At 34.1% G+C, this 14,351-nt stretch overlaps 1 protein-coding gene across 2 annotated transcripts in view; it reads left to right on the forward strand.

The window, feature by feature from the left end:
* The window catches only part of LOC142338476 (uncharacterized), a 44,832-nt gene that overhangs the window by 20,941 nt on the left and 9,540 nt on the right, over positions 1 to 14,351 (forward strand). Inside the window, exon 3 of one of the 2 annotated variants that reach the window (XM_075388248.1) lies at positions 10,240 to 10,347. The exons of the other annotated variant lie outside the window; for it this stretch is intronic. Coding sequence (XP_075244363.1) covers positions 10,240 to 10,347 — 108 coding nt within the window. The remainder of the gene's footprint in view (positions 1 to 10,239; positions 10,348 to 14,351) is intronic. 2 annotated transcript variants of the gene reach the window in all.

The following is a 14,351-nucleotide window of genomic DNA, read 5'->3' on the forward strand; positions in this document are numbered from 1 at the left end:
GCAGCGGTTTCCGAGAAAGGGCTTCCCAATGTTTTAAGATTAGGAAAATGATCTAGGGAAGAATGAGGGGGTTTTGAAGGTATTTTTGCAGAATTTTTGAAGTTTTTGCAGAATTTTTGCAGTTTTTGCAGAATGCTTTTGCAAGATTTTTCTGTTTTTGGGTTGAAATTACGTCATAGGAGCAGAAATTAAAGCTCGGGCTCAATAGTTTGGCTAGTAATGATCCGCGCTTACTGGCTAATTAGGATAGGATCCGCGCCCTTAATAATAGGAGTATATTATTTTTTATAGTTTTTTTGTTTTTTTTTCAAAAATTTCTAAATATTCTCTTCTGTTTGGTTAAAATTGACAGCTTTTTTGAAAAATAGAACTGGAAAATTTATAAATATTAGACACAGTATAAATTATGCACATCAAACTACAAAATCACTAGAACATTCACATTAAATAGGTATAAATTAGTATCAAAATAGTGAAAACTGAGGTACATTTAGCCGAGTGGGTTAATAGAGTCGACAAAAATGAAAAACTTGAGTAGCTAACTGAGTAAAAGGTACAATTGTTAAAAATTAATACTGACTTTATTAGCCACCAGCTTAGTGTATACCGCAGTAATCAAATTTACATATAATTACTAATAAAATTTAGTACCATGAACATTCAAGTTTGTTTGTAAAAATTTAAACAGATGAAATGCAGCATAAATAGTGTAGAACCCACACAAGTTTTGCATTTTCTGGAGTGGTCTGTGTATAATTTTCTGATGCTCTTTACTCAAAATTTGTAATGTGTGACTGGTCGTGCTGGAGAATTCGCGTAGTAATAGTTCTTATTGAGGCGACCAATCATTATCCAATGTTTGCCAACCTCACTGCTTGGGGAAGTGTTGATGATAGTAAAACTTAATTTGGGTAAATTTGCGACAAAATCTTCTGGAAATGATCCAATATACCGGAATTTGAGCTCTGGAATGCTTTCAATAATGTCATGAAGTGATGTGTTATCCATGACAAATAAATTTTCTTTTCTTTATCTCACACGCATCGCTTGTACATTGGACTTCTGACAGAGCAATCAAGTTGAAAACTTTCAATCTGTTGAGAGAAGCAACAATCTTTGGATTTTGTTGTTTCATTGACCGTTTCTTCCTTGGTGTTGCTCTAAAACAAAACAATAATTATAAAAAGTCCAAGGAAAATTAGCAAAGGAATGTAAATTTAAAAATTTGAAGTTAATCTAGCCCAGTTGACACCCCTTAGTTAGTTATTTTGATGAAGAGAATTACAGCTAGATGAAGAGGTTAGACCTACAAATTCTCCAACAAAAAAAGCAAGCATATAAAATCGTAAAAATGCTAAAAAAAATCTCAGACATTTTTTTCTCCCAGAACAATTATTTCTGTCACGTTTCTTAGCGAACGATCGAAAAACATTTCCGATCGAATATTTACATCGCTGAGTTCAGGATAATGATTATTTTCTCCAGCATCTTGAAGTGAAGTGAGATCAAATACCAGTATGTAGTGGTTTTGAAATTACTGATTCGGTAACGAAGGAATTTCCTCGTTAAAATTCAATGCTTTCATTGTTGTTACGTATGCTCTACAGTCATTAGTTGCATCAAGTGATACTATAGCTCTATCTCTGCGAACAATTCTAAGTTCTCGCAAACCAAATTTCTCGTAATGGAAAGGATTTTCTTGAAAATTTCCTGTGAATGCCGAATTGGTGTTCATCGCAATAGCTGGTCTTCTGATTGGAGCATTGTTGAAAACATTTTCCTGAATAAACTGGTTCTGTCCTGAGGGAATGATAAATGTAAGTGCATTTGTTTCCATAAGGTTGTCACAGGCAGGTTGATGAGTTTATTGGCATTTGATAGTCTGGTGATACACTTCGTTAACAACAACACGTCGTGTAAATGAAGAACAGTCAAGAACCTTAAGGGAAACGTGAGGATTGTAGGAAATCATGTAAAAATTAGGTCTTGCACGAATCAATTTCAGCCTAACTTTTGTATTTGGAAGCAGTAACTTTTCACACTGGAATAAATCAATATCTAATTTACCGTAGTAAGTGCTTCCTTTTTTCAGTGAGAGTTCTTCCTCTCAATCTAAAAACGGGCTCTTCTCATAATCACTAGGTTCTTTTTCAAATTCGTATCCATGACAAGCAAAAATATCTTCAATTTTTCTCGTTGAAGCATTAAATTCATTGGAAATTAAAGCCTTGTTTTCATAGAGACCATTCGAGTTGTACACTTGTGGATTGTTCAGATACACTTCACAGTTGGAGAAGAGTGAGTGTTATATATTTTTGACGTGAGTTAGTTAATATAAATCGTCATCTGTGAATGACATGCCCATATCTGCTTTTCCATGCTCATCTTTTTTCATAAAGCCATCAAACAATCTTCCCTTTTGTAGCCCAACTTTGATTTGAAGGCGGATAACTCTTATATCAAGATAGATACTTCTATCTGTTTCAAATTTAAACTCAATGCTGCTTTCATCCAATGAAGTACTAGGATAAACTTCTTGAACATGAAAAGACTCAATTGGTTCCAAAACAGGAATTTTGTCAACAATCTCCAAGCAAGAGTTTGTAAAGTGTCCATATCAAAAATTAGAATCGTTTATTGATCTAGAATTCATTTTAGATTAGCAATTTTATCTTATCTTGTTGGACGACGTCGATTGATTTTTAGAGGTGATCTACGAATAATGCAACTCTTTCTTGTTTTTCCTGCACCTTGCTCTTTACGTAAAGTCCTCTTTCCAAAGTCAGCAGAAACAGTTTTGATTATTTTCTTCCCAGTCAAAACATTTTCAATTTCAGGACCGGCCATTTCAATTTAATCAGCAATAACTCTTTTTGCTGCTGGGACAATGTATCGTCTCAAAAACGGAATTGCTGTCCTCTTAATTGTTTGCGCTAAAGCTCCGAATCCCCTGCCCCTTTGTCTGGCATATCCACCAAAATACGGCAAATCACTATCAGCAACCATTTTTTACATTTTTTAATCCAAAAATGATTATCAGAAGTTTTTCTAAACATTAGTACTTCTCTAGTTAATCCAACAGAGTTGAAAAGAACTTTTTCACCATAAGAGTCCCGGAACTCAAGTTTTATGCTGTGGAATGAATTTTTCAGAATTTTTTTCAACTGTAGGTTTAGAAAATTTTGATAATTCATGTATTGCCCATGGGAGATGATTTCTCCATGCTTAACCTTTGATAAAAAAAAGGAACGCATCGTAAAAGAGCAGATTTTGTATCACCCACAATGTTGTATTTAACATTATCACTATATACCATTAGGGTATGTTATCGTACAATGTCAATAAAAATCGTAAAGTGGGCCGGATCAACAAGTTGAGCAGTTTTTCATTGGAAAACTTAATGATCAATCTAGCAACTTATTTAGAACACTGGGTGCATAAAATTGCGAGCTCTTTTTTTTATTGGGAAAACTACAAGAAAAACAAGGACAGCAATTAGACAAAAGCGTCAAAAAGTTTCTAATTGATTTGCTCTAAAAAAATTTATATTTTAAAATTGATGAATGCACAAAATTTGTATTGTTTTCATGAAAAATTGATCCCATATAAGAATAAATTTGTTTTCTTGAAAAAATTGTACCAGATCAATTTCAAAGCAATAAAAAGCAAAATATTATCATCAAACGAGGAAAACCTTATCACTTGAATAGCATTAAAATTGTTATTTTTGAATTAATGATTGGTTATGCAGCTATAATTAGGTTAAATTAAATTTCAAAAAGGAACTGTGTAATAGTTTTTTTTTCGTTTTTTAGGCTCAAATAATAATTGACACTTTTAAAAAATAAATCAAAAGTGCAAAATTGAGCTCAAAAATCAGAATTACATTCGGTTTGAGTGCAAAATTGCTCTCAAAAGAAATTTGTAGCAATTATTAACTGCTCTCAAGTGGCATTTGAAGCAATTATGATAGTCCTGTTTGTCTGTCATCTTTTTATTCCATTTATCCAATTGACCGGTTTTTCATCTTACCCTTTTAAATTTTCGTCGTGGAAAACAGGATGAACATGTAAGGCCCAGAGGGATTTAAGTAGCTGAGCAGTTCTCTCTGCCCTACTGGTCTCTAAGTATGAGATTCAAAGAAAATACTTAGGAAACATTAATTCAAGGCGTGAAGTTTGGTTCTTAGCGTTTGAGCCCTTTCCACTTCACGACCCACCTAAATCTTCACCCCAGTAGATTGCTCCAATCCTACTCCCGTGCGCTCCCGTGCACTCATGCACAGATTCTCCAAAATGCGAAGCCCGAACCAATAAAAATCGAACATTTCAGAACATGGTCACGTCTAATCTCCTATTACAACGACCAGACTGCACTATTGAAATCTATTATACAACCGGGAAACAGAAAAAGGTTGACTGTTTTAGCGTGGATGGATTTTGAGCTCCTTGCGACACAGTATTCGGAGCTACACAGTATTCGAACTAATGGGTTGTTATTTCTTTTTTTGCCCCTGTCAAGAAGCTCGAGCAAGCCTCTCGGAGGTGGAAATGCAGAGAGGAATAAGAAAAACAGAACATGATGAATTGAGAAGAGATTATTTTAGAAACAAGGGATACAATATTGTTGAAGTCTGGGAGTGTAAATGGTGGAAAAGAGTTAAAGAAGAGAAAATTGTCAGAAAGCACTTGAGGAAGAGATTCCCTTCAAACTACCTCTAAAGCAAGAGCCTCTTTTCGCTAAAAAAAGAGATGGGAAATGTTTGGATATATAGAGTGTGATCTCCAAGTTCCAGACGGATTAAGGTACAAATTCTCTAATTTTCCTCCTATTTTTAGGAACTTCAATGTCAGTCGAGTCGATATTGGAGATTATATGTGAGAGTATGCTATTGAAAACAACCTACTCAAACAACCTCAACGAATATTGATTTCGAGCTTCAAGTTGGAAAATGGGACAATCATTACTCCTTTGCTCAACTTTCATCTCAGTCTTGGTCTGAAATGAACAAAAACGTATAAATTTGTACAATACACACCCAAAAAAAGCATTAACAATTTTGTTCAGTCAGTGGTAGATGCTAGAAGAGCCGGTGATGAGAATCCTAACTCTAGCGTTGTGGCTGAGAAAATGAAACTGTTGACTAACAGCTCTTATGGGTGCCAAATTATGGACAGAAACAGACATGCAGAGACAAAGTACATGAAAGATGAGAAGACGCACAAATCATTCAATGGGAAAACTTTTAAGCGTCTGAACAATGTGTCGAAAGAAATTTACGAAGTTGAGCTTGCAAATTCCAAAATTGAGCATCGAGAACCCATAACAGTTGGGTTTCATAATTCAATACGCTAAGCTACGTATGTTGGAGCTCTATTATTACTTCTTTGATAAGTTTTGCGATGTTGATAAGTTTGAGGAGTTGGAAATGGACACAGATTTTCTTTATTTAGCGCCAGCGCACAGAAACTTGTACGATTGCATTAGACCTTTTAAAAAGGAAGAATGGGAGGCTTTGTGAGAGAAGGACTGTGATGATTCCTTCAGTGCAGATGCGTCACACATTTTTTCCCCTGGAATATGTTGCTCAAAACATAAGAAGCACGATAAAAGCCAGGACTCTTCAAAAAAGAATTCAGATGTACCGAAATGATTTGTCTCGGCAGCAAAACTTATTGTTGCTACGTTGCCAAGACTGACCAGTATAAAATGAGTAGCAAATGCATGAACAAAAGAACTCTGAAGGAGACTAGAGATGGGCCCGTGGAAAATATCGGAGAGTGATTGAGGAGGTTATTAACATTACGTCTACAAATAGAGGTATTAGAGTTTTAAATATCGTGTTGCTACCTATGAACAAACAAAGAAAGGGCTATCCTATTTCTATCCCAAACGAATCTTTCTAGCCGACGGTAATCATACCGAACCTCTCAAATTGTAGATCTATGATAATAATTTTTCTTTTTGTTCCTCTCTGTGATATTTTTATTATTTTATCTTTGCATATTTTTATAATAATAATTCGTAATTTTAATTTATTTTATTCTTCTAATGATTTTGTAGTTTGATGTGCATAATTTATAATGTGTCTGTTATTTATAACTTTTCTAATTCAATTTTTCAAAAAAGCTGTAATTTTTAACCAATCAGAAGAGACTATTTAGAAATTTAGGAAAAAAACACAAAAAAACTATAAATTGCTGAAAAATAACATACTTCTATTATTAATGGCGCGGATCCTAATCAGCTAATCCAGTAAGCGCGGACCTTTACTAGCCAAATTATTGAGCTCGAGCATCAATTTCTGCTCCTAGGACGTAATTTCAACCCAAAAACAGAAAAATTTTACAAAAAGTTCGGCAAAAACTGCAAAAGTTCTGCAAAAACTCCACAAAATTCTGCAAAAATACCCTCGAAAACCCCTGATTCGCCCCTACGTCATATTCCTAATCTTAAAAAATTGGATGGCCCTTTCTCAAAAACCGCCGTTATACCTAATCTTAATACATGGGTTCCTCACCCCTTGGGGAGAGTCGCTCACCTATATACTACTCACATTGTGTTTATTCACATTTTCCGAAATTATCGCCTAAATTTTCGTCAATTTTATTAAAATTTGTTGAAATTTTTAAGAATAGTGTCGCTGTTTTATTTAAAGACAAACAAGCATTGTTGATTATTTTTATTTATTCTTTTTGGTCAAAAATTCTGGCTAAATATTTCAAAATTCTGCAAAAATACCCTCAAAACCCCCTCATTCTTCCTTAGATCCTAACTTGAATTCACTCTACTTTTCTCAGAAGTTTAAACTTCGATAACTCCTTGTAGAAAACGAAAATTAAAAAAATCATTTTAATTCCATATTCTACGCTGGACGAGCTTTATGATGGTACAAGTCTCAACTCTTTACGATGAGTATATCGATCGGCGGAAATTGATTGAACAAAAAAATTGAGTATATTTTTCCTCCCTCTCAAAAGAGTCGGAGCAACTAGAGTTTTACATAATTATTCCAACTGGTATTGATGTTGAAGCCATGTGCTCAGCATTGTCGTTATTGTGAGCGCAAAATCACATCTTTGATGACAGACGTGGGCTGAAATTACAACTCCTGTTGTGTGTCCATAGTGGTTTTCTAGACTTTTTGGCTTTTTCGATTTTCTCAGGACGATTTTGACCGTTCGGCTTCAAAAACTGTATAAAGAGGTAAAACCTTGGGCAGTTGCTCGTTGAGCAGCTCTTGTAGAACTCTATTCGGCTCTAAGCGTACACGTCACCAAAAATGCTAAGAAAGCACGACAAGGAGCCCTGGTAATGTGCGTTTGGACATCATTTCATATGGGACTTGTCCTTAATGCGCCATTAGTGTAATGGTCTGAACAAACAGCAAGAAATAACCTCAAAAATTGGAAAATGTCTAAAAATGGTTATTAATATATCAAAGCAAATAGTATCAACGCCAAGGAACCATTATTTAAATAATAAAACTGCAAATAAGACCAGGTTATATGTCATATAAAAAAAATGCTTCCTCTATGTTTAATGAAACTACGCTTGCAAAGATTGCAAAAAAATTGAAAGAGTTAAATCTCAAAAAAAAACATTTTTTAAAACAATGTTTTGAAAACCGTCAGGCATTACAAACGTAACCTTTCAACTAAAAACTGGTAAATAGTTTAACCTTTAATCGAATAGGAAACCATGCTTACATGATATTAGTGAGAATTAGTCAAAAGACTTAGTCAAAAAGGTACAAATAGAAACTCAAATGATGGCAAATCTGAAGAATTCAATAAACTTACTAAAAAATTTTGTCATAAAAACCATAATGTTTACTCATAAAACACAATATTGTTCCATTTGACCTTTCTGGAACGTAAAAGGATCTTTTATGACTTCAAACTGTAAAAAACTATTTTATTGGATTGTGAAATTTCAAAAAGTATTTCAAAAATACAGGCCCCAAAAAAACACAATCCGAATTTTTGAGAAACACAACGATGAGACAGAGACAGGCCATGCTATCGCTGCACAGCTGTTAAAAAACGTAATTGCTCTAAAATAAAACGTAATATTTTTTGGCGAACGAAAATCTTATTGTATGAAAAATATACAGTGTCATTTACTTTATAGGTATAAATGAGCAAAAGACCTCCAAAATGTTAGATCCAGTAAACTTTCTTAGGAACCGGAAGTACAAATAGCCTCTATCTGAGTAAAAAATGATTGTGTCAGCACTTTTTTTTATATGCACTACCTCTCAAATTGGACAAAGCGGGCCAAATAGGCATTTCTTTTTTGAAATAAAGGAAGAAATTCTGAAAGTTTGATCTTTTTAACTAATTTTTGATAAACAATTCACCAACTGTTTTCAATGTACGTAAAACCAATTATACTACCATAAACAATTTTATCATATTTTAGAAAAAAATGGTCAAAATTTAAGCGCAAATTAGGAAACATGTGAATAAAACAATGGAAATTGGACAAACGTTCACAATTCTTCCAACTTCGATAACCCTCAGACAATATGAAATTCAAAAAAATTTTTGATGTGAATCTCTACGCTTGACAAGCTTTCCAATGGTACCATTCACAGTGTTTTACGATGAATATATTGATCGCAGAAAATTGACTGAGCAATAGAAACCAGTGGAAATCAGTAAAAATCGTAAAGTGGGCCGGAACAACAAGTTGATCAGTTTTTCATCAGAAAACCTAATGATCCATCTAGCAACATATTTAGAACACTGGGTGCACAAAATTGCGAGCTCTTATTTTTTATTAGAAAACTACAAGATGAACAAGGACAGCAATAAGACAAAGGAGTCAAAAAGTTTCTAATTGATTTGTTCAAAAGAAATTTATATTTTAAAATTTATGAATGCGCTAAAGTTGTATTGTTTTCATGAAAAAAGATCCCATATAAGGATAAATTGGTTTTCTAAAAAAAAATGTACCAGATCAAATTCAGAGCAATACAAAGCAAAATATTATTATCAAACAAGCAAAAACTTATCATTTGAATAGCATTATTATTATTATTTTTGAATTAATGATTGATTGACGCAGCTATAATTCGGTTGAATTAAATTTCAAAGAAGAACTGTGAAAAAGTTTTTTTTTCATTTTTTTAGGCTCAACTAATATTTGACACTTTTAAAATATAAATCAAAGGTGCAAAATTCAGCTCAAAAATCAGAATTAGATTTGATTTGAGTGCAAAATTGCCCTCAAAAGGAGTTTGTGTTAATTATTAACTGCTCTCAAGTGGCATTTAAAGCAATTATTATACTCCTGTCTGTCTGCGTGTCATCTTTTTAATTCATTTATCCAATTGACCGGTTTTTCATCTTACACTTTTAACTTTTCGTCTTAGAAAACAGGATGAACATGTAAGGCCCAGAGGGATTTAAGTAGCTGAGCAGTTCTCTCCGAGTCTTATGCCCAACTGGTCTCTAAGTATGCGATTCAAAGAAACTACTTAGGAAACATTAATTCAAGGTGTGAAGGTTGGTTCTTAGCGTTTGAGCCCTCCCCACTTCACGACCCCCCTAAATCTTCACCCCAGTAGATTGCTCCAATCCTACCCCCCGTGCGCTCCCGTGCCCCCATGCGGACTCCTCTCCCACTTAAGGCTCTCACCCCACGCCCCTTCAATTCAACTCAAGCTAGCCTCTCTAACCCGTAGCTAGCTACTGTCAAAGCCAACCGCTCTCCAGTAAATTGAGAGCAATTCGACGTCAGTCGGATAATTTATTATTCCTGCGGTCATTTTTATGCGATCTTTTGCCTGACCAATTTTTCGTCAGACCGTTTTGACTTTTTATCCTGTTCTGGTAAAGCGAGGTTGAATAATCAACACATTGCCATAATCCAATGGGCTGTGTGGCGTAATTGTGTATAACAAAAAAATAGAACAGAGAAGGAGTTTATACTTTTCTATCATTACTGAAAAAAGTGGTCATTAAACGTCCAACCATCGACTGCTTTTTAACAGATGCAGCTAATCCATATAACTGACAACATGAAATCGATTTTTTGTGAGTTATAGCATAATAATCTTCATCTAATATTTAATTCTATTTCACTTATCAAATATTTTTTAAAAGCTCAATTAAATAACTATTTATTTCATAGTTCTACCATCTGCTACTGGTAAACTTCAGGATTTCAATGCGAATTCGCTAACCATTTCCTCAAAAATTTTCTATGATTTATTTGTCTTTATTGTTTTAGAAAAGATCAATATAGTTAATGACGGTTCTTCAATTCCTGGAAAAAGAGTTAAACCATGTGATCTACAATTTTCATTAATTTGCAAGAAGGACAAATCCCTTTGCTGTGGTAAGTTTTTGCTATGAAAACTAATATAGCCGAGATATAGTGATGGTGCCTTTTCTGGTTATTTTTACGGTGTAGAGCATTGGGTAAATTTTAAGATACAGAAGAGTAATCGGAGGAAGTTTTGCATTTGATCGCCAAAACTGCAGTCTTATAATAATAATAATAAATTGTTTACGGATTACGCATGATACAAACGGGCATTTACATAATTTATTTTTTTTCAAATGTTACATGCGCTCCGAAAGGACACCATTGACCCCTATGGATCGTTTTCAGGCGCCTTTGTGAGGAAGATAAACAAAAGAGTTTGTTGGGTTTATGCAGGGAAAAGGACTACTATGTGTCTAAAAAAAAGTTTCAAATAAAACCAAAACACAATTCTTGGATTTAAACGGCAGTATACAACTTACAAATATCGATCGTTCCAATCAGCCAATAGTTTTTTATGTCTAAATAGTTTTTTATGTCTAAAGAACCAATAACATAGTTTTTAAGGAAATTTGTAGCGAAAACTTTAACCTGTTTTTCTTTCATTTTTCTCAAGCTTTTGAAAAAAGTAGGATCTAAACCAAGCAAGCAGTTGCATAGTTTTCTCAACCTTACTGTGATTGAGCAATTACTTAGTTTAGGGTAACTCACTTTAAGTTTTTTTTTCTCATCCAATCAATTTCAATCAGCTCTTTTTCTGCGATTGCTTTTTTCAGTTGTTCGACATTGCATTCTTTTTGTATCACTTTTATCAGCAACTTTAGCAGTTCGTAAATATGGAGTTCTTGTGTGCTGTAGATGTTGTTTTCTTCTCGTATTTTTGTAGTTGACTCAAATTTTCTCTTAAAAAAGATTATTCTAAGCAATCTGTTTACTTTGTTATCAATAGGCTGTAGAATGCTTTTTGTCGTCGACCCATAAGCTATGACTCCGTACTGTATGATTGGCTGTACATAAGTCTTATAGACTCTTATCATATGCAATACTTTTAGGAACTTTCTCAGACGATAAAACATAGCAGTGAACTGGTTCAGCTTCTTCTGGATAATATTGCTATGTTCGGAAAAGCTTAAACGGTGATCTAGAATGATGCCTAAAAACTTGAAACTGTTTACATTTTCTATTTTTTCCGCGTAAAGTGAAAAGCCGTCTTCACTGTCTTTCTTTTGCCTGAAAGACATTGTCTTTGTTTTTTTGATATTTAGTGTGAGCTGATTTTGCTCTAGCCAGTGTGTAACATTGTTTAGAGCCAATTGATGCTTGCCATCTATTGTTTTTCGAGTTCCAATGGTTTTTATAGCGGTATCGTCAGCAAAAAGATAATCTGTACTGTTTTCATTGTTACATGAAATGTCGTTTATATAAAGAATAAACAGCAGTGGTCCAAGGATGGAACCCTGCGGTACTCCAAACGACACTTGTCTACGTTTTGAAGATTTTCCTTTCAGTTTTACTCCCTGTGTTCTGTCGTGCAGAAGGGAAGCTATTATGCTTAAAGTTTTACCCCTCAATCCATAATCTGAACATTTCTCTAGGAGAATGTGATAGTCGACAGTATCAAATGCTTTTTCAAGTCCAGAAAAGTAAACTTGATTTCATTTGCGTTATTTTGTTTATTCATACTGATATCTTCTAACAATGAAACGATTGCGTCGGTAGTGTTGTGGTTTGATCTAAACCCAAATTGATTAGCTTTTAGTATCTTGAATTTTTCTATATAGTTTTTAATTCTATCAAAAATTAGGAACTCAAATATTTTGCCAATGATAGGTAACGATGAGATCGGTCTGTAATTCTCTGGTTTGCTCTTGTTTCCTTCTTTATGAAGTGGTGTTATGGCTGCTATTTTAAAAGGCTTCGGAAAATTTCCCTCCTCAAAACATTTGTTGAAGAGCATCGTCAGAACCGGCGAAACACTTGCCGATACAGCTTTGATATAGACAAAATTCAAATTATAGCAATCTGTGCTGTACTTTTTCTTAGTCTTAGCGATAACGGCAGTAACTTCTTTTTCATCAATTGTCCTGAAAAACATAGAATTTCTTTGTTTTGCTCTCTGTGTTAGTTTTGGTTAAGAAAATTTTTTGCTAAGTTAGCTCCTATTGTAGCAAAAAAATTATTGAGTTTATCAAGATCATCAACAGCGTTCTTTTCTACTGTTTTTTCATCTCCATTGATATTGACTACTTCGTTAACAAACTGAAAAAATTTCCTGTTTCTGTTTCCAGCTTCTGTCATTATTTGCTTTTCATAAAATTCTGACATCTTTCCTATTATTTTTTTCCTCAACAATTTGGAATGTTTTTCGTACGCTTCTTTATCACTTTGGGATTTTGTTGTTAAGTAACGCTTCCAGAGTTGGCTTTTTTTAGCTGAGCAATTTTTTACTTCTCTGTCAATCCAATCTTTCTTGGCGCCTTGTTTTGATGGCTTTAGTGGTAAAAAAAGTTTTGAGTGCCTCAACCAGTTTCTCATTAACGATTTCTGCACACCGGTTGGTATCACTTGTTAATAATTGGCCGCTCACTGATTCAAATTTTTTCTGGAGAAAAGAATTGAGCTCAAGGAGGAGATGATCATTGTCTAGTTTAATCCAGTTTCTTCTCAGTACTTGAACACTTTCAAAACTTTTCTCTCTTTTTACAAGCTCTAGTCCAACCGTGTAATGGTAGCTGATTTTGGTTTTATCAACAAAACTTTTTGATTTGAAATTTGTGAAAAAAACATTAATACAAGTTTTTGTCCGAATTGTTTCTTGCGTTGCTGTTTGAGGGTCTACAAGAGCCAAAGCATTCATTTCCATTTGGTTAATTATGAGGGTCGATTTTGCCGATTTCTTCAAAAAATTAACATTTAGGTCGCCACACACGATATGTAGAGTATCGGGTGTCATACTTATTTGATCAATATAGGAAAAATTTTTTTCAAAGTTTCTGCTTTTGTAGCATTGGGCGGAATGTATATACAAGTCACCAAGTGTGTTCTATCGGAAAAGTTTATCTCCAAACTAATAGCCTGCAGAGTGTTTGTATCAACTGGTGCAATTCTTTTCTTTGTCGCTTTTTTTTGTACAAAAATGCCAACACCACCTCCTTTTTTTTCTTTTGGATGTTTCCATCTTGAGGTAGTTCTGCAGAGAAAAACAATCGCTTTCAAAGCTATTTTTAACCAAGTTTCAGTTAGGCAGATTGCCAGTGGCTCAACCTCTGTCTGACTAATAAAAACTTTGAATTAATCAAAATTTTTTGTTAAAGAACGAATGTTTTGAAGAAGTATCCACTCCTTTGCCGTTTTAACTGAAGTGTCCTTGTTTTCTGAAACCTCCATATGTTCTTTTGTCTGCGTTTTTAGCATTATGCCCTACTGGTTTTTATCAGCATCTCATCCTAACAGCGCATGACTGTTAAAAAAAAACAAAACAAAAAAACATAAAAAAAACAAAAAAAAACAAAAAAGGAACTTTGGAAAACTGCAAGAAAAAAAATGTGAAACAAAAGTTTTGAACAAAACTACAAATTTTGGATAGTTTTTAGTGTGTTCCTAGTTGCTTTAATATCTCCGCGGAGATTGCAGAGTTTTTCTTTTTCTTTAGGCTTCAACTCCCCTTCTTCCAACCTGTGCAGGTTGCGGAGATCGCAACTAGGTTGAAAGGCACCAGCGGAGATCACTGGTAGGTTCGTAGAAACCTAAGAAAAGTTTTTCGTCAATATACAGCTAGATTTATCTATTTGTGCTTTGTTCCTACCAAATGTATTTATCTTCCCGTGAGAAATCAACTTATTTTTGAACAGAAAAATAATCGAAAGTTTTTTGAAGTCAATCAAAACCAAAAGTTTGAGTTAAGCATTAAGTTTGTCTTAGTTCCTTTACTCTCTACCGAAACAGTGGCTTTTGTTATGTGGCGATAGTTTTTCGACGCTGTTGCGTTCAGTTGCTTGTCTTTTTTTGACGGCATCTAAGTTGTCCAACTCTTCAACTTCTTGTACTTTGACAAACTTAGTTTTTTCGTTTCCATC

Source organism: Convolutriloba macropyga, chromosome 4, assembly GCF_964194025.1.
Source record: "Convolutriloba macropyga chromosome 4, txConMacr16.3, whole genome shotgun sequence".
Classification (NCBI taxonomy): domain Eukaryota; kingdom Metazoa; phylum Xenacoelomorpha; order Acoela; family Convolutidae; genus Convolutriloba; species Convolutriloba macropyga.